This window comes from Malurus melanocephalus, unplaced genomic scaffold (genome assembly GCF_030028575.1).
Source record: "Malurus melanocephalus ecotype Western Australia unplaced genomic scaffold, MMel_1.1 scaffold_214, whole genome shotgun sequence".
NCBI classification, from domain to species: domain Eukaryota; kingdom Metazoa; phylum Chordata; class Aves; order Passeriformes; family Maluridae; genus Malurus; species Malurus melanocephalus.
In genome coordinates, this window is record NW_026623446.1 from 938,516 (window position 1) to 961,746 (window position 23,231).

Sequence of the window (23,231 nt, forward strand, 5' to 3'; positions counted from 1 at the left end):
CACTATTTCTGCAAGTATCTGTTTTCCAAACTGTCTTTGAGAAAGCAGCTGGCAATACAACAGTCCATGAAGCAGTTGCTTYAACTATGCAAAACGAGGCAGTGGCCAACCAAAGCGTGCAAGTGCATTTCTACAGTTACATCCTACAGAGAATTTCTCCTGGTTTTAATTCACAGCTCTTGAACAGGAATCCACATAGTTCTGCAATGAGATACAAATGGATGTGAAAGTGCTTGGCTACTATTTTCCATTCTGCCAGCCTGTCAGAGGCTGAGCAAAGCGATGACCTGGAGCCAACACCCCCACACAGCCRTAAGAATAACTGAAGCAGACCGCAAGTGTGAGGTGAATAATCATCTTTTTCCAATTTGCTTGATGCYGCATGAAGGAAACAAACATTGCAGGGAATTCAATGCTTCTGGTGGAGAACGACCTTTCTTTTAAACAATGAGTTCAGAACCACAGTCTAGCATCAGGGTTTGAAATGCAACTGAAGAGGGCTTAAAATGCACCAAATCACAAATTACACATGTGTAATTGGAATGATTAGTGCAATTTGAAAACAACCTGAGAATTAATGGRGAAAAAACCCAAAGCAAAACAGAATCTAATTCAAGTACAGAACAGTAATGCTACACACTCACATATTTAGCTCTGTCTGYCTATAAATCAACAGTGTACTAGGTAAGAAATCACACAGCATTTCTATAAAGTTGTTACTTTTTTCTTTAATCCACTTAGGGAAAAATGGTGAAAATGAGATTCACAAGAGAAAACTGACAACAGACTTTTTGATTAGACCCAGGCTTTGTTTTTAAATACAAGGCTCTAAACACAACCATCTACATTTTTTTTATTTAAGTAACACCAACAGAGTTTGGGCTAAGTATTCACAAAAATAGCCCCATCAGATCCCCTGAGGTTGCTACCTTGAACTCAGATATTCATCTTTAAAATAGTGAAATACCCAAGTTAGGGACTACTGGTATTTATACAGAAAATCCTAATAAGGCATAGTTTTATTTCTGTGTCTGTAATTTCCAACAACTACCTGGCAGGGTTTGCATTTTAAATACAAAAACTTGCTTCAGGGACTAAATTCAAATAATCTTTTTGTTTTCCAAATGGCCTCTAAACACACACACAATTGTCTGCATCGCTCAGCACAACCTGGATGCAACTTTACGCAGACAGATGACAAGAAAGTGGGAACAGAAGGTAAAGGAGGATATGGGAAAAACGAGAAGGATAGTGCTAAATAGTACATACAGAGGTAAATAAATAGTACATACAGAGGTAAACACCTTGAAATGGAATGATCAATGTACTTAGAGCAATTAAAAGTCTGATAAGGAATATACAGAACTGCTGATCTGAGATGTACTAAGTATTAATTCTGGAAAACATTAATGAAACTGGACTACGTACTAAACTTACCTGCCTCCTGCTATTTGAGGAAAGTCTGCTTACCACAGGGAGAAGAAAGCAAGGCTTTAGTCTTCCTTGCCATCAGCTGGGGAGTTCACAGAAATATTGCCAAGGTTCAGGGGGCATGGCTGTGTGCCTTTTTAAAGYACTAACTCTTTTATGTTACCTGCCAGCCTGGTAGAGCAGGATTTTACAGAAGTGCCACGAAGAACATGGGACTGAATCTAAGAGGAGTATTTTAACTGACCAGTGAGAAGAATCAGAAGAGCTGAACATTAATARAAGTGCTTTAAAGGCTTTTTCAGTACTACCAGCTGATAGCAGCAAATGTAATAAACACACTTACTGAAAGATCTCCTCTAACTTCACTTTCTTTTTCTTAAAAGGACCTTTTCTTTCATCTAATTACTCAGTACCTATGAATCCATTAAAGATTTTAAGGCATAAGCTTTATATAGATCGTTACATAAATGCAGGCATGTTTATGTGACTAATTCATGTATCATAACTGATGGCATAGATTGTGAATATCTATCTACAAAAAGAAAACCAGCCCACCACAATTTCTGTGGTACTGGAGTAAATATCACCACGTTTTTCATCTTGCACATCTTAGAAAAAACTGTAAGAATGTAAGAAAACATTTCAGGCATGTTACGTTAACAGATCACACCAGCAGGAACAAGGGACTCAAACTTCACAGCAGATAAGTTGTCTCGTACAGACTCTGCCAGCACTAATTTCTCTCTTTTTCTGCAGGGACCTGACAGCTTTTGCTTTTCCTCGGCKGCCTGTGACCACAGGAGGAGGGAAAGGCACTCACAGAGGTAATCACAGCCAGAGCTGCTTTGTGTTTTGCAGSTCACGCCTTAAATTCCACCTAAAAAAATAATAAAAAAAAACAAAGCAAGGAAAAAAAAAGGCATCCTGGTGTCAGAGCAACGGGGTAACAGTCTCTGTGCAAGAAATGTGATTKAAGTTGGTAATTACGCTCTGCTCCAGCTTCCAAGCCCACAACTACTCACCAAGTGTGGTGTCAGGCCAGGACCCCAGTGCTGATAGCAGTGGGCACTTTTCTCACCTCACGTGGATGCAAAGAAATATCCCCCTCATCACTGGTACTGAATTCATCTGGGAAAGTAGGGATCTAAAAAATGCCATTCAAAATCCAAATGAAGCCTGCAGCTCTCTGTTTTGGGTATAGCCCCCCATATGGAGGGTGCATGGGTGCCCACTCTGATTTAGCCCATTGTCCTTTGTGCCAGATGATAAAGGAGTTTCAGATGTTCAAGACTCCAGTGTTTCTCCACAAGCAAGTTCACAGCATGGTCCCGAGTCTGCATCACAGCTCTTCTAATGCTTGATAAGCCCAGACTGCTCAGCATTCCAGGGCASTGGCCAAGTCTAGCAGCAGTCTGGTGGTTCCTCACATTCACATAAAGATGAAAGCCACCTACTGACAACTGACCCACTGGCTACCAGCAGGAATTGCCTTGAGCTGGTTTTGAATCCACGTAAGCCATGATGGGCAATAGTGGCAGGTAGGGATTTCAGAACTCATGGCAGAGTGAATGCTGGAGCCCTACAACGTGGAGGGACAAAGCAGCAGAACAGTGTCATTAAGAATTTTCCCCCAGAACAAGGATATCCACCAGAAGCTCACAGGAAGCCCCTTCACTGACTAGTCCTTGGACACTCCAGTTTGCTCCAGTGTTTGGCTATGGAAAGGCAGGTTCCCCACTTCTCAAAGAAAGCATTGTCATACAAAGGTAAATTAAGATCTTTGACCCTAATCAATTTCAAAATTGTGTTAAACCAGTCTATTAAATGATGGTCAATAAGCTTTGTTGCAWATATGAAATCCCAGATGCAAATCCATTTTAGAACAACAAGAAATGGAATACTAAGATGCAAAGGGAAAAAAAAAAGAAACAAGAAAGTCCATTGTTCACCCTGGATAATCTTCATTCCAAGGAAACTGCAACAACTCCAAGAAATTCCAACAACTACTTGACAGGCAGTTGCAATGGGAACAAAATACTTCTCTGTAGGGCTAAATAATACAACAAGAGGCAATGGCTGTGAATTCAGAGGTTCTGCGTGGACACTGGGAAACAAGATTTTTATTAAGGCAGTGCGGCACAACCAGAACAAGTTGCCCAGAAATCTGTCCTTGGAGGTTTTTAAAGATTTACCCAGACAGAGCCATAAACATTCACAGACGTATATTCATGTCTATGGACATGTAAATCAAAGATTGCCTGTAACACTTCAGCATTTGAGTCCCAAGAGTGCTCACATTCATGTAACAGCAAAACATCCACAGCTGTGTGGCTTAAACCTATGCCACTCTGACTGACAGAATGCTGGTARGTTTGTGGAGTGACCTGATGCAGTGCAGCCTTTCCAAAGGGGCTCTGCAGAGCTTTTTCAAGTCCAGGCCAGCAAAGAGAAATGGCCTGCAGCCAGTCAGGCAGCAGAGAGCTGTTCAAGCAGGAGCYGTACAGTTTTTTAACAGCAGCAAAAGTGTGTTTCCTAAACCATTCAAGTATAAATCTAGAGACTTTATTTGGAGGTCACTGAGCTTCACAAAGCCAGCTGCAAAGGCAAGGTGCACATCCCAAACAAGCTGCTCAGTCCTCAGCATGGCAAGCCTTAGCCAGGCCCTGGTGGCACTGAAAGGCCAACAGCCATTCATGATCCAGGATGGCAGCACTGAGCTCCTGTGAAAGGTGTGCCTCCATCCTGCCACCCCACCTGGGCACTCCCTGCAGACAAACTTCCAGCATCCCTCCACGTTCATGGTGGGTAGCACAGGGTGGGCATTTCCTCAAAGCTGAATCCAAAGACTAACACTGCATCGTGTTTCTCACTGCCAGAGATCACTTGCTGAAAGTGTCAGAAGGGCCATGCTCATCTGTTTCTGAGCAATTGTGAACAAGAGCATAAAACTCACTGCAGCGAAGCCAAATTCATGTCAAGTGTTCACCTTGCACATCCTTCAGGTCTCACTCCACAGCCCCCCTGAGGACAAGAATGACTCTCCCATGTACCCATTCTCTGCTGACCCAAAGCTGGCTGTAGAAAGGAAGGAGGAACTCTCTCAGGAGTTTATCATCCTGTGGGAAGTCCCAGTTCTCTCTGATCCACATCTGCTCCCTGGTGCTTGCACATTGCCCAGTCTGCCAATTGAGCTGTCCTGGCCTTACTAGGAGGCATCTTAAACATGCAGCATCTCCAGCTGATGGGCAGTAAGGATCTGGAAGGTCACCAAATGGCCAAAAAGCCCCTAAATGTCCATATTCCTATACTGTAGACCCTGAATTTCCCTTCCTGCTGGCTCCAGCAGAAGTTGGCTAASTTAGACATGATGTTTTTGCTTCCTCATGCACAGCCCATCGTACCTCTCACCATGGTGCACCACTGAAGTGTGTGTGCWACAATGCTGGCCTCACAAGGAGGCCCTAACTCTACTTTCTGTAGGGCGCCTCAGTGCTAAGAACACTTGTGTGACTGAATATGTGTCTGTGTTTCAGATGTCCCCATTTCCATCTGCTAAGCTAGCCCTGCGTACAGGGGGGTGACATACTCTCAAATCAACTGTTAAATATATTTGTTTGGTGCTCTTTTGAAAAAGACTCTATAGATCAAACTCAAACAAGGCAATCACTACAAACCACATTAGTGAGAATGACAGATTTGAAATTGATGTAAAAATTACAAATTTGTTGCTTCTGTACATTAACCATTTCGGACCAAAAACCAAACAGCATCAAACCCTGTCACAAATTCAGTACAAACTTAACACAAACTAAACCCCTACTTCATAGAATMGAAACATATTTTAAATTAATCTATAAGAAGACACATTATTGCAAACTGAACAGAGTTATCAAAGCATTTGAGATTCTTTCTCTAATGTTTCACTTTTTTTCCACATTCAAACCTATCCTGCTGCTGTGCAATGAAGTTAATACACAAAGGTTTAAATATAGAACAGTTACTAAATTTTTCGTTGTTGCATAATGACTGTGTAATCTGGCTTAATAATGTACATATGGTAAACTCAGAGAATTTCTGCACCAAAAATTCACTTCTGGAGTCAAATGTTACCCAGGTACACTGTGAATCAGAACAGTCTGGCCTGAGCCCACAACTTTGGGTCAGAGACACCAGCAGTGAACTAATGGTTGTGCTTCCTCCTTAAAGAAAGGTGATTTTTATCTCCCTGCCAGACATGAAATTCAGCATAAAATACAGAAGTGAGTTAACTGCAATTGAAAGACGCTCGTGCTTTTACAGGAAGACTCTTCACAGATTTATTTATGAAATGCAAATACCTGTGTACAGGGAACACTTTAGAGTTTTAGACAAAATGAGCAAACAGCAGCTCGGGATCCTTTGTGACATGCACTGTGTCAGGATGAACACAGACAGMAGCATTACTCGTAAACTTATCATTATTTAAAAGTTTTTAGGAAATTCAGAAATGCAGCAGTAAAAAGTTCCCCATTGTGACTTCAGGGTTCACCTGCCACCAAGGCAAAATGAGGGTGAGAAACTCTGCTGGCCTTCTGACACCAGCTTCAGCCCCTTCTGACTGGAGCTTGAGACAAGGCAACATCTCTTAAGGGCTGCAGCTCTTTTTATTCAGTGCACACTCACACTCTAAACTGGTGACAGAATCTGGCTGCAAATTGTTTTAATGGTACTGAAAATTTAATGTGTTCATAATATTTTGCATAGTCCTGGCTATCAYGGCTACATTTGCAATGTAGGTAATCATGCAATTATATACCCAACTCTGCTTAGYAGAAGCTGGTACTCAAGCATAGTTGCTGCCTCTTTAAGCTAACACTTTTATTAAAAGTGTCAGGAATTACATATTTACAGCTTTATAAGACTTTTTATAAGCTACCAAWGGCAACYGTACTAATTAAAAYGTATTTGTTTACATTGGCATTTAAAGAGATTTATAAACTTTCATTTTAAGAAATCACAGAAATTCAATCAGATAAAAATGTTTCTAAAGAAACCTATTTATTAATGGTCCAGACAGTATTTAGCATATCTCCAGCAAAATATTAAGTATAATGGAACATAACAACCCTCCACTGCAAACMAAAATCCTGTTTCTTTCAGATTTATTTTACTCAGAAACACTTTTAACACTTTCTCCTCTACAAGGGATACCTCAAATACTGATTTTTTTTCTAAAGGATGCTCTAGCTCACACTTAAGCTGCACAATCTATTTCAACTACAGAACAAATTTGCTTTAGTGAAAAGGAAAGAAAACCTCTTAGTATTAAAGCACTGTACCATAGCAAGGCACCCAGTGTGCTGATTGCTACGAGATGTGTGAAAAGCTTGCTCACAGCTGAGTGCCTTGGAGTCAAACCCAGAAAATGCAGTCTTTGCTCTTACGGCAAACGTGCTGGCTTTTTATTATCCAAGCAAAGATAAGCCAAACACCAGTGTTTGGCAGTAAACTCGGAGTCTTTGTCATGTTTAAAAACAAAAAGCTGAAGTTTTTGTGCTGGTGAAGATTCATCCAAGGCATTTTTTGCCTGTGTCTAACACCTCACAGGGCCTCTGCAACTAAATGCAGCAGCAAAGTCTGGGTGGAAATTAACAGGCCAGTGCCTAATTGCAGTGATTGTTGGTGAATTAAATGCTACAGCCCTACAATCAGCACAACCGCCTGCTTTATTTACCGAGGTATCAACTGGAGTTTCATCCTCAATATGCTTTTCCAGCATGCTGAATACTTGTGTGCATCTGCTCTGCTAAACTGGAACTGGCCACATCGCTTTAGCAGCCAAGTGGTCTTGGGGTACCTCGGGAGTGTCCAAACATGGATAACAACTGCTGCAAGTGCCTCTTACCACCACAGGCGTTCAGAGCCAGGGCTGCTATGGACTTACTTATTGCAAATTTTCATGTGAATACTATTCAGCGACGTCTGCTGCTGCTCCTAAGSCTAAGGAAATAGAATAAAACCTCTGCTGCCTGTTAACTCAGCTTACAATTTTCAAGTTTGGCATTTTATCACTGAGAAATATTTTAGCTCTTTTACACTATATCTAAAAGCACACTACAGCAGTTCCAATGCATTTTATTTGTCTTCTCTTATTTCCACTTCAGGCCACTTGCTGAGTCCAGACTCCACACTTGACCTTTGCCTTTTTACCTTCCTAAAGATGCCACTYGTTCATGTTTTAGAGCATATACATGAAGCCAGACCTTATTTCTACATCTTTCAGTAAACATCAGTTAATGGAAGCATGCATTTTCAGCCAGCTAAGCCTCCTGGCTGCAGCACACAGAAAGCTAGCTGGGATGCTAACTGGGGACAGGTGAATATTGACTGGTCTGTGAAAGGGAAGCTGCTGACTCCTAAGAGGGGGAATGCCAGGCAGACCTTGACGCTTTCTTTGTCTCTCCCTGCTTTACCAATCTCTGCAGCAGCTCCTTGCTGAATGCARTGACAGTTGCCTGTCCTAAGCTACAAGCACTGCATTGTATCAACATTTCCTCACTCTCAAAATGCCCAAAAGCAGACTTTGATGCACTTTATGCTCTGGTTCCCACAGGAAAGTGAGCTRTGACAGACCATGTGCTGCCATAAGCCAGGGACAGCAGCTAAGATGGGCAAATAACAGCAGCTCCTAAGGCTTGCTTTGGGCTGGGATGACCCTGCAAAGCAGCATTGGACAATGCCAGCACAAGAGACCTGACCAGAGTTTCAGCAGCTGGTGGCCAGCCAGCCTGCCCAYATGCTGTCCCTTCAGGAATGTACCCGGCAGCAGAAGCAGACAGACTGACGAGCGTCCCAGAGTCACATCTGACTCTGGTCAGTGGAAGAAATGAAAGTCCTGTGGCACAGATAGTGCCTGTTGCTTACCGCTCCTCAACCTTCTCCCACTCGAGCTSTCCTGCCTGCAAAGCGAGCACGAGCTGTCAGAGGCGTGTGAGGTGTGACAGAGATGCGTCACACGACGGCGCACGCTCACCCACGTACCTAAACCGCCCGCAGACCGAGCCAGCAGCWCAGGAGACACTCAGAGGAGCACTTGGGCAAGGCACAGCACGGGCAGGACCACGTCAGCAAGGACTCCAGGGCACATGGAACACCAGCAGCTCTGACTGGAATCTGTTTTACACACGGGGGAACCACAGCCTTAGGCTCTGCAGTGCTAAGAGCTGCAGGACCATCRTCTGACCACTCTCATCTCCTCTCCYTGTTTTTTCTAGACTCCTCCCTGCAGGCAGGCTTTTCCTCACAGCTTTTCCCATGCTTCAGCCATCCCACTCTCTTAAGCTGCTCTTTTTTGAGGAGCAGCCATGAAAGGTTTAACAGCCCTTCATTGTCTTGGGTCCCAGCAATAACTAACAGCAACACACAATAATCTGAGATGTACTTCATGGGAAATGTCAACAGGAATTTACAAGCTATGCAGGGATTCTCAAAAGCATCACAAGCAAAAGTAATGGCAGCTGGATATCGTTTGTCTTTCCTGGATGGTGTCCATCACAAATTTACATGTATGAGATTCTACATCCTTTGACCATAGGCAATAAATCTCTGACCTTGCAAGAATCTGAAGCAACAAAAATCAAATGTTATGCAAACAGCTGAAACACATTGCAGTATGGTTTTGYTCTTGTATGGATTCCTCTTCTTCTGCAAGAAGGGGAAAAAAAGGAGATTCCAACCTATATTTTAGCATTTTAGCCTTTAAGTTGTGCTCATCTATAAAGAACAGTTTGCTGTATTTTAAAGCTTCAAACAAACACGAACAAAAGCTTCAGACAAATACGAACAATTCTTAAGAGCTATAGAAAGGGAGCTTCTTTTTTAGGTGTCTCCTATTKTTAGCCCCGTTATCTACTGATTGTCTTTAACGTTTACCTCTCAAAGACTTTTAAGCAATAGCAAGGGAGGTGTCACCGGGTACCACGAGCTTAGCATCACACAGTACATACCTAATCCAGGCAGATGAACAACAATGCCTTGTGGGGAAATACACCAGTGATGGAAATACCATTGTACATACTGAAAACAGAGTCCACATGAAACTAATCAGCCATGCTTCTAATAAACTTATTTAATACTTCATCTAGCCAGCCTTCTACCCGTTTGTTTCGCACATTAAAATGCACGCRTTACAATTTAGTAGTCCTCCTAAATTAGACCTCTCAAACCCATCTGTCTTACTGGCACTCAAATTTCTTAGATTACATTGCACAGAGACTCAAGTTTGTCTGCTACCTCAGAATAGCRTCAGACCCAATTAGATAAGGAAAGTGCCGTCACGAGATCACACCACTACAGGATCAAGCGGTTGTAATTCCCACTTGAAGGTACATGGAGGCACACACGTACTCACACACGCTGCCCGTGGAAACCCCAGGAGTGGATTAGGACATGAAGCCATTTACATGAGAGCTGTAACACTTAGGCCCTTGCTGGCAGTGGAGCAGCACGAAGCAAACTTGTACAGCACATCCAAACCCATGGCATGGTCTGTAGATCTGCAACAGGTGTGCTGGCATTCACCATCTTTCACAGCAGTTTTGAAAGGAATTTGTTGAGGACTGCAGAGAGTGAGTCAAAGAGGAACTGCACTTATTTAAACAAGGAAAAGCTGTGTAACAGCAACAGGTTTGCACTAAGTTTACACACAGAGGGGAACAGGATGATAGTGATAATTTTCCACAAATTAACCATTCACCAACAGGTGGCTGGAGAGGACACAGCCTGTCTCCTCCACAAGTGGCTCCTGGGAGCTTTATGTCCCTCTCATGTGGGGCTTCAGGCACAAGGTGCAGCTCAGCTTTGTACACGCGAGCTACACGTTTATCGACTGACAACACCCCAGAGCAAGTCACTGCTTACAGATCAGCTCATGGTTTGAAACCGGCTTTAATTATCAGACTGTTTCCCCACATCAAAATGCTAAGCAAGAACATCGTGTCTCAGGACAGCTGCCAACAGGAAGGATCTAAAAAAAAAAAAAAAAAAAAAAAAAAAGAAGCAGGGGGGGTGAGACTACAATGCTTAAATAAGCCTAGAGAAGTTGAGCTGCAGCACAGCACTAAGCCAAGACAGCACAGTACTGGGCCTAGTGAGCTTCTGCCTAATTTTAAACCTCCCTATAGACCTAGTTATTTTATACGTATCTTCAAAAGAAGGAAGCAATATGTTCAAGATATGTTTTTTTTTTTTACACCACTGTATGATATCAAATTAAAGGAGAGGCAGATCAAGTTGAATTATTTTAGCTGAATTAAAAACATGCATTGCTGAACACAAGGCCTTGGGATGGCAAACAGCCGGGATTAAGCAGCATTTTCTTGCACGAACTTAAATGAGTGTAAAGCATTAATATCTGCAATACTGGATGCCTGTGACTGTGGTTTTTGTCTATTGTACCTCCATATCCAAATACCAAGTCAATACCAAGTCAATACCAAGTATCCAGTTTAAGTAGCCTGCCAAATGCTGTAGAGACTCCACACTCCCGTGTGCACAAGGCACCAAAAGAAACAACAGCAATTTACACCACAGTTCTAAAACCTCATCAGAGTTAAGGCAATTCTGTCTCCAGTTCAGCACCTGAACAATCACTTTCACAGTGGTAGGAAGTTTTAATCACTGATCAGGAAACCATCAGAAAGGGACATTTAGTGCTATGTGTTACTTTCATTTTTGCTTCTGCTATTACTTCCTTGGCACATGCACCTACCAAAGCTTCATGGCCATCTTAGAGGGAGCAGCTAATGATGGCAGCTTGAGCATGCACAAATGAATTGGCTTCTGGGGAAGGAAGTGGTGGGTGTTGCTTTTACCAATGTAGACTGGTGCTCCAGTGAGATATCTGAGGATGCCCTGGGACAACAGCAGGGTGCCTGTTCCAGCCAACTGAAGGATGGTTCAGACCCCAAGTGAGAACATCAAAGGAAGAGAATAAAAGAARTCACACTGAATTAATTAAGAATACATGTCCCCAAATGTCTTGCTCTATGTCTCCAACTCCCTCATTTAAACCTTGTAATTAGAGGTGAATAGAAGACAGTGAGGTGTATGTATAAACAAATTTAGGGGAAGGATTAAATGCACTGACTGTAATTAAAGATGGTCACTTCCATGGCTGCAATGGGTAATCTTACTTTCAGGTGAATTAAAAGCTGAGTAACACTTCCCCCCCAACAAAAAGTGAAAAAATCTGGCGTAATGAGACAATGGAGACCTTCACATATCTGACAGTCCTGCATCAAAGTTTTGATACAGCTTGCCACAACACAGATAGTGCCTTGTTTATAATTTAATTTCCATCCTACTTCCCTTTCCAATGAACAGTACAAAACTGGCTGTCTCTGAGCCAGACAGGGTGCATTTGAGMAGAATCTGAAAATGATCCATCTGGGAATGATAAGGTATGCAACAGCTTTCAAAACTCTCCCCTCCTTCTTTCTTCCCCACAAAATTCAGCCCAGATTTCCTAAGTGGAGTTTCCTGAGGTTATCTGGCAATAGAAGGAAGTGCCAGAAGTTTGGACCCACTTGCCATGTGAGTATGTAAAGTCAGGCAGTGGGAACCAAGACACCCAGCAGTCTATTTCAAACACCTCTTAGCACCTACACCCAATAACTGCTCCCAGCCAAACATACACAACAAGCTCCCAAATTTCCCTAGTAGAAATTATTTGCTCCACCCATGCTGTTCATTGCGGCAGTCAACACAGCAGCACTTACCAATCGGGATTAAGTCAGCTTTCTTGGAGAATTACAGGGTTTGCTACCTTTATGTTTTGTAAATAACAGCTAATGTAAGACACAGAGTGTCTGTGCAGCAAGTATTTGCAAACACTGATGTATTCCTTACTTCAATAAGAGCTGCCGAGTCCTGGCAGCAACTACCACGGCAGGCAGGCCCCTTATTTACCACCCTGTATCCTCACTTAGTTACCCAAATTGAACCATCAAGGAAAGGAAAACAGATAAATCTGTTGGGCATCAATCCCAAGRTGGCAGTAGGGAGAAGAGGACTCATCACTACTTCTCCAGCTTTTTCCAGACATTTTACCATGTCGAGATATAGTCTTTGACTGTTACACAAATCTTCTGCTTTGCTGCTGTAAGGTGGAATCTAATGAAGACTTTCTTAATGTAGGGCATKTAGCCTGTAACTAGAGTTATTGGTTTTTCAAGTCAGAAGCATTGCAACATGACCTCATGTACATACATCCAAGCCCACACCTCTCCTGTGTCAGCTATGCCAATCTCCACACGCTGCAAAATTAGTCACACTAATTTGTGTAGAAAAAAGCTTGCGTAACATAAACTAGAATTAAACAATAATATCAGCCAATTGACACCCTTTGACAAGTCCTGTCATTCTGCTCTTGTCTAGGATGAGTACACAGCTCAGCACATGTGTTTCCATCTCAAAACACAGCACTCTATGAARTCYCAAAACAACTCTCTCCTTCCAAACRTATGGAGGGGTGGACAGAAGGAATATCTTATCCATTCTTGTGGATTGTACAGCTCTTTAGGACAAAAGGAGTCAGTTTTTAACTGGATCCCGTGGATGGGGAAAAGGGTGAGGGGGTGGGGGAAGAGTTGTTTTTGTTTTTCCAAAAAAAAAGCCCAAATTAAACCTCTGTGAAGGAACAACATTATGCATCTTCACATGGACGATCTGCTGTCTAAATACTCATGCCCAGTACAGTTCCTGGAACCTTTTCTGCATCCTCGGCAGCTGCCTGGATGTGATGCAGGGTACAGCCTCCAGGCAGGCACAGCTCCTACTGAAATTCCCTGGGGCTGAGGGMGAGTCAGGCCCATAGCCTGCCACGTGCTAAACCATCGCGTGCACCAGGGGAAAAAACACACAACAAAAACTTGACCTGCAAAGGCATTCTGTGCAGTAAATCTAAGCACAAGTGTCTGCTGACAGRGACCACGAGGGAAAAGGAGCATGAGCTGCAACAGGGTAGTACACACCGTTCCATTCAGAAAGAGACATCTTGAATTTGGGAGCAGGCCATGRTATATCCAATACCCAAGTGGTGCAGTCACACCAGGGAAATGAGTGCTAAAAATAGAGCTACAGATGCCAATACAGCATGAAGATAGGGAGAGGAAGGGACAGGACAAGCAACTCACAGATCACAGCCACCTTCTCCAGCTGAGGTTGATTCCTTTCTGTCTACTCCAAGTAGGGACACTGGGACATGAAAGCTTGTGATATACTTGGGAGAAATTGAGCCAGCCTCCTGCAGATTTGGTGTGAACCTTGAGTGCAGAGTCAATCTTGCCTTAAAGAGCTGGAGCTGCACTCCTGGCTTTCAGGCACATTTGTCACTTCTTCAGACCACRGCAGGTACCATTCCTGTATATTGGTCCGTAGGCTTCCACAGACTTGACTGGCTGGGATTCAGCCAAGGATTCCCATCGCATTATGTAAGACTCATTTCAGAGGCCAACTTCTTAAAGTCCATTAGCTGCCTAAATACCTTTAAAAAAATGAAAATCAAATTCCAGCTCACTTTTAAGCTAAGTAAGCTTAAAAGAAAAGCTTTTTTTCTTTTTAAATACCTAATTCAACTTCTTTTTTCTCCTCCAATCGGGAAAGCAGTCACCACCAGACCTTTCTTCCCTGTATACAGGGAATCAGCACCTAACTGTCCTGAAAGGACTAGAAAGTCTGCCCTGTCTATCTCTACTTTGTACAAGTCCAACCCACTCTCTCTCCCATGCTGGATAAGAACTAGGCAGGTCAATCAGCACACGCTGAAAACACAAATCCCCTTGTACATAGTCCATTAGTGGCTGACACACAATGGACTTACGTTTGAAGAGAGGGATGAACAAATTCAAGTGGAAAAGCACGCATGCACTTGGGTTCTCACCCACCTGCTCCCTGCTGGCTGCTTGGCTTTCTGGAGCCCAGATCCCAGACTCCACTTATGCTCCAYAGCTGAAAGCTGACTTCAGCAGGAAAASKCAAGATTTTATTTTASACCCATCTTTCACTGCAAAATAGARGCTTTGTCCAAAGCATGAGTATATGTACAGCTCTGATACCTGGAATATCATTTCCTGAGCAGATTAATTTTCAAGCTTCTGCTTAATTTACTCCTCCTTTCCAAAACAGTAGTGTAGGTAGGAAGACACATTTGTTGGGAGTGCATATTTAGGTGAGCTCATATGCACACTGAAAGACAGCAGTTCAGTGCCTACGTATTTACAGTACCTACTGCAGCAGGTACTGCAGGACAAGTCACAGTCCAGACACTTGCTGACTGCCCAGAGATGGGGAAAAACAGCGAGGAAAGAACAGCATTTCAGTGCAAAGTTTTAAACCTTCTAATTTCTTSAATTCCATACATCTGTCAGACTCAAAAACATGGGTCACTTCAGCAAAAGCACATGATTAAATCTTCAGCTCTGCAGGCCCAGTTCTTTATAGACTTTGCAAAACAAGCTCCACCAAAAAAAAAAGTTATTACAGAGATTTAAGAGACAAATGCCTGGCAAAAGAGGCTTCAAGCTGAGATTCAGCCTTGCATTGGCTGAGGCAACACCAGTCACCTGCCCACTACAGCTGGCACCCTCAGAGAAGCAGTCATAGCTGGGGAGGGGGAGCAGATACCCAAACCACGGTGGCTGTCAGCTCACAAAAGGCCAATCACACTCCTAAAACATTACCTTGCTTTGAGCAGTGCAAAGCTATGTTTACTGCAGGTCACTGGAATTGTAATGAACCACTTCACACCAACCAAGATGGTGTAAAAAAAGTTCTTTTCTTGACAAGAAAACCCGAAGAAAGATCTAGTACAGAGGTGAGATTCCGCTAGTAAAATGATGTGGTTCCCACCACTAATGCAGCAGCCACATTATCTGGATGTTATGTATCATTAGGACAGATCCTAGAAATGGCAGCAATTTTTATGGACACATTATAACAATGAGATCCGTCCCAGGTCAGTAAGACCCATCCAGCACAACACTTTCCAAGAAACAGCAGCCAAAACTGGATGCTTAGGAATAACATTAAACTGACASAGAAGTGACCTGTAACTGCTCTGTACTGCAAATTAACACTGTCACTCAAAGAAGCCAAMACACCCTCTCCCCGTGCTGGCATCAGGGTGTGCCTGTGACAGTGARCTGGCACAGGAAGGTGACATGGTCGAAGGAAGAAGCTTCTCCCCTCCTGTTGCACTGGCAGGAAGCAGGACCCAGGAGCACCAGCCAGGGCTGGGTTAAACTGATGGAAGCAGAGCAGTGAGACTGGGTGATCCTTCCCTGCAAGGACYTCACCTCCAGCACCGGTTCAGGGGTTTCCTCAGTTATTGAGGGCACCACAGCCATTCAATGTGGTGGATCAATGCAGTTACAACTTCATGCTGCATAACAGTGCTAACCACAATGGTAATTCGTGATTTTGAAAAGGCAGCCCATAATAAAAAYAAACATTAAGCATTGTTTTGGTATGCTATTATTTCAATGACCTTTCAGTTCTGTTTCAAAACTTCCAAGTATATCACCAACTGGCAATTACATGTTTTTCATTAACCCTGCAGTCTGCTAACATGAAGAAGCACAGAGAGGATTTCAAGATACCCATTTAGGCATTCACTCAGCTTATATCTGCACTTCATTCATGAGAAAACTACCYATCAGGATTTAACTTCAGAGGCACCTGCTCTGTTTACTGTATCAGTTAATGCTGTATATCATAATGCTCCCTTCAGAATATATATGGCTCATCAAAACCTGTGTTTATGTACAGGTATCCATTTATACACATGATGATGCAATATAGAAACATCTTTTCTGGCATTATTTTAGATTTAAGGACTGTGCAAAACTCCTGTCAGAATTACCTTCTGTGCGCATGGGAACACTTTCTCCCCCAGTCAGCACTCTACACAACACATACATTTAGCTCCTTTAGGAAGAAAGAAAAGTTTGGGGATTTTTCCATTTTTAAGGTTTTGCAAATCCCTGTGTCTCATGTATTCCCCATTCTGGTCTTGCACTTCTAAAAGTTCAGGGCTGTCTCACTCAGCTGATCCAGGCCAACTCTACAGCAGCCCCAGCTCGAGCATCAATGCCTCCAAAAGGTTCAAATCACCAGCTTTTGTCAGATCTAAGCCTGGGGACCAGGGACCTAGATCAAGCCACACCAGGGTCACACAGCACTTCTTCAGCTCCTATGGTGCCAGTCTGGGGAGAGCTSCATGTGGCATGCTGATTTTGAGTATACCTGTTAATTTCCTCACTAGTTCTTAAAAGCTGTTCTTTAAAATCAAGTTTCACAAGCTGTTTCCATGGACTTTGCCAGGGAAAGGGAACCACCCCCTGCAGCAGAGCTCCTCATGGCTGGACAGGACTGAACAACTTTGTCACCAAAGAAGTCCTGATGGGTTGATCCCGTTATCCAKYGTCTCAGCATAGTCTTCAGGGGGATACACCTTGGCTTTTACCTTCTAATGTAAAACTMGTATAAATTGATGCAAATAAATGGGATTATGCTCTGTCTTTTTAAGAAGCTTAYGTCTCTCATGAATTCTGGAGTGTTTTTTAACACTATGAAAGTTGAATTCCTATACATAGCTGTCAGGTCAGGTTGATTTAAACATTTCCTCGCCAAAAGTCATGATTACTAATTTACTTACTATTTACATTGCTGTGTGAAAGCCTGCAGACCTAATGGTCTGGCTGGAAACAACAAAAAAAATAGCAGCATGAATATCTATACATATATTTGTCATTAGGAACTAGTTACATCCAAGTGCCACTCTAACTAACCTSTCTGAAATTATCAAAATATCTTCTAGGACCTCCTCTGTCCCTAGGAACAGAAGATTTCTTGCCTTCCTACTTTTTATTTAGGGGGTTTCCTGTTTCAGGGCTTCAAGACACAAAMCTTGATCATACGGGACCAAAACAAGACTGCCATTAGAGGGATAAGTCCTTACAGAGCTTCCCTGTAATGAACACACACTGAAGTTCTGAGCAGGGTATTCTAGGGAGACTTAAAGCAGAGAAACAGGAATTTAATGTACAAATCGCTGACAAACAATTTACCATAATTGTAATCTGAATTCTATCATATAATGAATTTTTTTTTTCTTGTAGTTATGTTTCTGCTTTCATTTGTCTTCCTCTGAGCATCCCCTCAGAAGCATACAGAAATGAGACCCAGCAGTAGAAAATGCAAAATAAATTGGTGGTGCCAAAAGGCCAAGCCGTCACCCACAGAAGTCAAGCACTGCCCTTCCCACTGACATCAAAACCACAGACTGAACCTCTGACATGCAACACCAGTGCAGAAGCTGGAACAGCACTGTGTACAGTGCACGACTACCATGGCTTTCCAGTTAGTGGCATATCTGGCCACCCTCCTGCAGAACACAATGGCCCTGTAAATGAGGAAGCCATTTCCCTGCTCTCCAGCACAGAGTGCAGCCCTCAGACACCACGTGAGGGACTGGGCACGGAGGAGGACATGCAGCTCCTCCTCTCCTCCTCCACGGGCTCCTGTGAGATAACCAAGTGTGTCTTGCCAGAGCAGCATCATGGCAGTGCTGAGTCAAAGGCGCTGGTCCTGGAAAGGAGACATCTCCAAAATCAACATCCAGTGCTTCCCAGCTGGCAGGGCAGGGCTGCACCAGAGGGGGAAGGCAGGCTGGGCTGCAAGGACCAGCTGCTACAGGGACACACCACAGCTGTGAATCTTCCATTAAACCGTGCAAGACACCTGATAGATCTTAATATAATTTTAGTAAAACACTATGATCGGTATTATCTACTCATACACCCACAGTGGAGGAGGGGGTTGTTAAAAAGAAGAAATAAAAATTGCAGGAGTCCTTCACACCAATACATCAGGCAGCTAGAACTGTACACACCTCATCTGCTTTTGTGAACACGCATTTGCACATACAAGGATCTTGCACTAATTTGCAGGTTCTCACCAGGAATAATAAAAATCTGGCTTCAAGTATAGTTTAACTGCAGGAGGCACAGCAAGCAGCAGCAGTTAGAAACATTAGTTGTATAATCACAAGACACACTGTGCAGTTTACCTATTTTGACCTTGAGGTGGCAGAGAACAAAAAGGTAGCAAGGGAAGTACTATATGGTCCAGCTACGACCAAGATACAACACAGAACTGAAAGTGGGAACAGAGACCAAACAATTRATAGATTTTCCTTCTGGCCCTGCATCTGCTGCAAATGCTGCTGYGCCTCATTTATTGTGCCGCTTAAACATGTTAAGGCAGAGCAGAAAGAAGAGGAAAATAACTGAAGAAGAAAAAGGAATATGCAGTTTAGATGACAGTAAGTTAGTAATGATGAAGCAGGAGGGGAGGAAGAAATGGAATGAATGAGAAAGAATCATAGTTGGGAACAAATTTTTTTTCTTTTAAAGAAGTTTGACTGAAGGACAGAATTTCAAATGCAGTTATTTTCCTGAAGACTCTGACAGCAGAACTCCTGCCTTAGCCAATGCACTGCGTTCTACAGCCCATGTCTGTGTTTGTGAGCTTGAGCCTTCTCCAGTTCCTCTCATCTCTAGGATGACCACGTGGCTATTAGGCAGAGCCATAGTTTACTCATATTACAATTAAACTACAGGAAAGCATGTAAGCATGCAAGGGAAGTGATGGTCTAGCTGCTACATAACTGCAGCCACAGAACAACACACAAAAAACCCCCACGAGTTCAGTCTTGTTGTGCCATCAACCACGTTTCACGTATTTAGAAGCATGCAAATAGGTTTACATCATATCCACACACACCCCCCTTTGCTTTCTCTGGATGGGTGAAAACCGAAAGACCACAAGATACACAAAAAAGAACAAAAAAACACCCGAATGGGAGTTTATCCTGCGGCCCGAACAGCGAGTGAAAGGCAGCGGCCCCGCAGTGAGGGTGGCACGGCGGGGAAGCGAAAGGCAGAGCCAAGACGGGCCCCGTTTGCTCTCTGTGCTCCCTCGGAGCAGCGCTCCCGGAGCCTTCCCACAGCCCAGGGGGGCCCAGCTGCGAACACACTCGGACACRGTACAACACAGGCTGAACGCTGCCTCCAGAACGGGGCAAACGAGAGCTCTGCAGGGTCTCATGTCTGTGCTGGGCTCCGGCTTTTCCCGGTGCTGGGTTGGCCGCGCCAGGCTGCGGCTCASGAGGTGCCCGCTCCCAGCTCACACACAGCTCTCCGGACAGGACACGCACCAGCAAGGAAGGAGACGGAGGGGAAAAACGGAGCTGTAGGTACTTACATGCAAGWTGAAAATAAACTGCACTTTAGGCATACTTTAAAAAAAACATAGAATAACCCTGTGTGACACATTGTTCCCGAAAATCGTTCACCTTAGTCACAAAAATAGTTTGTACTTAAAAGCATTTAACACCTCTAGCAAACAGTTGCTGCAATCAGATCTTTTGTTAGTAGCTATTCAGTTAACCAGTTACAGCATTAATCGGTCCAAAGCTAACTATTACGGATGTTTCAAAAAGAGCATACCAAACGACAGGAGAAAGAAAAAAGAGCCAAATAATTCTGTAGCTATTAGATTTTAGTTGATAAAAAACAACAAAAAAAAATTTAATAAATTACTGGAGAATCAAAACCATTTCAACAAAATATTTTTCAATAAACATAGTAACTCTACTGTCAGCTATACATCTTTTCATTTGCTTGTTTTTCAAGACTTACCTATGTTTTTCTAGTTCGTTGTGTGATGACCTATTAAAGAGAGAAAAGAAATATTAGAGAAAAGGATAAATAAGTCAAGATTTAGAATATTTAAAAGCCAATACCCACGTAAGTTGCAAAACAGTTCTCTAAAATATGTATTTAACGTGCATTAYGAAACAGCTTTTCTATTCAATTGGTTCACTTTTACATCCCTTAGATTCTTCAGGGTATCAACTTAATTTCCATGAGTAAACTGTGGGTTTGGGGGGGAATTATAATATATTTGCATTTATTAGTGTTYGATACATTCAGAGACAGAAATGAAYATAAAAAAYTGTGCAGGTTAGTAATAAAAACAGCCCACGAGACTCTTCTCTGTGAAGAAAAATTATGAGGGGGTAGAAAGTGTTAGAAGATCTAAATGGTAACAAGTAAGCGCAAAAAGCACACAAAAAGCTAGCTTTCAAGCTCATGGAGAAGCAGAAAGAAAAATCAGCAGCTCATCACTGCTGTTGTTGTTGTTGACATCTTAATGGCAACAAAAAAGGAATCCTCTTAATTCTCCTGAGTCAACAAACAGAAAATAAACTCCCCAAAAATTCATAGTCCCTGTACCGACCACAGCAGTATGTTATCCCCTTCCAATGTACTCGGATTAGACATTTTTTTTCCTCCCCAACCATTGCTTCAGGTTTTTTGCCATTACAAGGCAGTCCTAAATTCTCGGAGATTTTTTTTTAACTGATTCAGCTAAAAATATTCATTTTATTTATTTACACAGCTCAGATTAAAAACATTCCTGAAATGAAGTTACTGTCGCCGTTTCAGAACCAGCGTTTTTCCGTACTTTCAGTTTTGTCCCACTGAAAATATGCCCAGCACGTAAGGATCAAAAGATGCAGAGGCGGTGGCAGCTTTTAGGGCTGGCAGATTATGTCAGAGCAGCTCTGCTGGAGCCTGCTGCAACCCCAGCTTGCAGCTGGGCACGGGGTGCAGAGTGAGGTGCCTTTTTGGAGGGCAACACACAGACCCTCCAGACASCAGAAACATCTCAGGGGGATGAGAGAGCCTTCCTGCACAAATGCTGCCCGGTGTTGAGCTGTTCTGTGTCTCGCTGCACACACCCGAGCTGCTGGATGCTGTACCTGGATGTGACTGATGGCAGAGCATCACTCCGGCCAYAGAGAGTGAAAAAGAAAGCAAAGCTTGCACAAGAAACATCCAGTGAACAAACATATGAGCAGGTGATCTCAGGCCAGTGCAGCTCCTGATCCTGCAAGGAATTAAGCAAACTGCCCCTCTGCAGGTAAAACTGAAACGAGTAYAAGGTTCAGTCAGCACTGATGCTAATGCACTCTCACCAGAAAGCATCTCGGTGCTGGTACCAAGACATCAATTATGTCAACCATYACCTGGCATCTTTTTCTGAAAAGCCTAAGAATTCTTTTTTTTTAAACTTGTTGCATAAAGTGAGCCAGGATCAAATAATGTRTGTATTCCTACAATGCCATTTAAGTGCTCCTGCCAATGCAGCAACAYTGGAAGTGCTATACATACATTCTGTGCTATATTAACACGGCAAGATGGGCTTGGTATTTTGGCTACTTTAAGAGAGTATTGTTTTTATCTTTTACTCCTACTGTCTACAAAGATATCAGACTTTTTCTCCACAATTATTTCTCTAAATTAATGTTCACAAAAATTGACAAAGGCTATCCTAAATCCACCAGCTTCCTTGAGTTTATGAAAACACACGGAAAACAGAAATTCAGGAGGGAACCACTGTCCCTAAACACCCTCAATGGGCCTGTCAAAGGCACATAGACATTGCTCATAGGAAAACCTTGAAAGAGAGAAGAAATACAGGCTGACCTGGATTCATCCCTATGGCATGACCTTCTTGACATTTCTGGCAATTAGGCACAAAGGTGAACACTCCAACTGGCCCATTGTGCGCTGCCAGGCCACAGGAGCTCCGGCGAGCACACACAGGGACAGCAGGGGAACCACTGGCCATGAAACTCAGCCTGCATGGAGTATATTGCTGGGCTGAGATGATGCAGGGAGCAGCTGGCAGTCCTTCTGCATGCAGCACACCTACAGGGCACCTCTGGTGCAGGAAGGGTGACCCAGTGCTCTCCTGAGCTGTGTCCTGCCACACCAGCTCCGGAGGGGCCAGGCCGTCGGTGTGCCAGCTGCCAAGTGGAGCAGCAGTGACCACGGGTCCCTTGGCAGAGCTCTCGGGGACACAAAAACCTCAGCGACGCCTGCAGTGTGCAAACGTGGGCACCAGCCACGCATTTTGGGAGGTGTTGGGGGGCTAACACCTCAACTATCAGGCCCTAAGCAGGAACCAACTGAGAGTCCTGACATTTACCTGAGAATTGCTCCATCTACAGAGCAAGTTAAATACCCTATTATGACAGGTTTGGAGTTTTTTTTGTTGCATTTGTTTTCAGAAGAGATGAACCTCTCTCTACTGGGTTTTATTTCCTTCACTGTCAACAGCAAAGAATATTACAAGAATATTCATCTGCTATTTATGCAACCTAAAGTGAGGGAAAAAAACCTAACAACTGGTCTGCACACAACCCATTACCCTGTTTCAAAATGGAGTCTTACTACTTTGATAAAGATAAGATACAGGCCATAAYTAAGAAGATACATGTATATGTGTATTTTATATGGAACAGACAGATCCATGACWGTGGTTTTCAGGCAAGTGGTCCATGCAGCCTTCCAAAATGGCTGCAAGTGAAAGACTYCTGGTGTTTAACGGAGGTTCACTCTGTTGAGTTCAAATCTCCACACAAAGCTTGGGGAGYTGGGGGTAGCAGTGATGAGAAAAGAAGTGTCAATAAAAAGGTTCAGATAAAAATAAAGGGRAAAAGCCAACAACAAATCAGCAGAATCATAGATTCAGAATGAAGGGATAACGAACATTGGTGTTTAGATTACACTGTTGACCTGACACAGCTCTAATATCCCTTTGGCAAATGCCAAGCAGTTCACTGACTRTGAAGTAGCAGTTAAAGTTTCTTGGTGAAGAAATTGTCAAAAGAAGATTTGAGAGAACAG

At 43.2% G+C, this 23,231-nt stretch overlaps 1 protein-coding gene across 3 annotated transcripts in view; it reads right to left on the bottom strand.

Annotated features, from left to right (window-relative positions):
* Positions 1–23,231, bottom strand: part of MXD4 (MAX dimerization protein 4) — a 40,860-nt gene that overhangs the window by 10,437 nt on the left and 7,192 nt on the right. For all 3 annotated transcript variants that reach the window (XM_057374020.1, XM_057374022.1, XM_057374021.1), the window contains exon 3: positions 20,172–20,201. In XM_057374020.1, the coding sequence (XP_057230003.1) occupies positions 20,172–20,201 (30 nt within the window). The remainder of the gene's footprint in view (positions 1–20,171; positions 20,202–23,231) is intronic.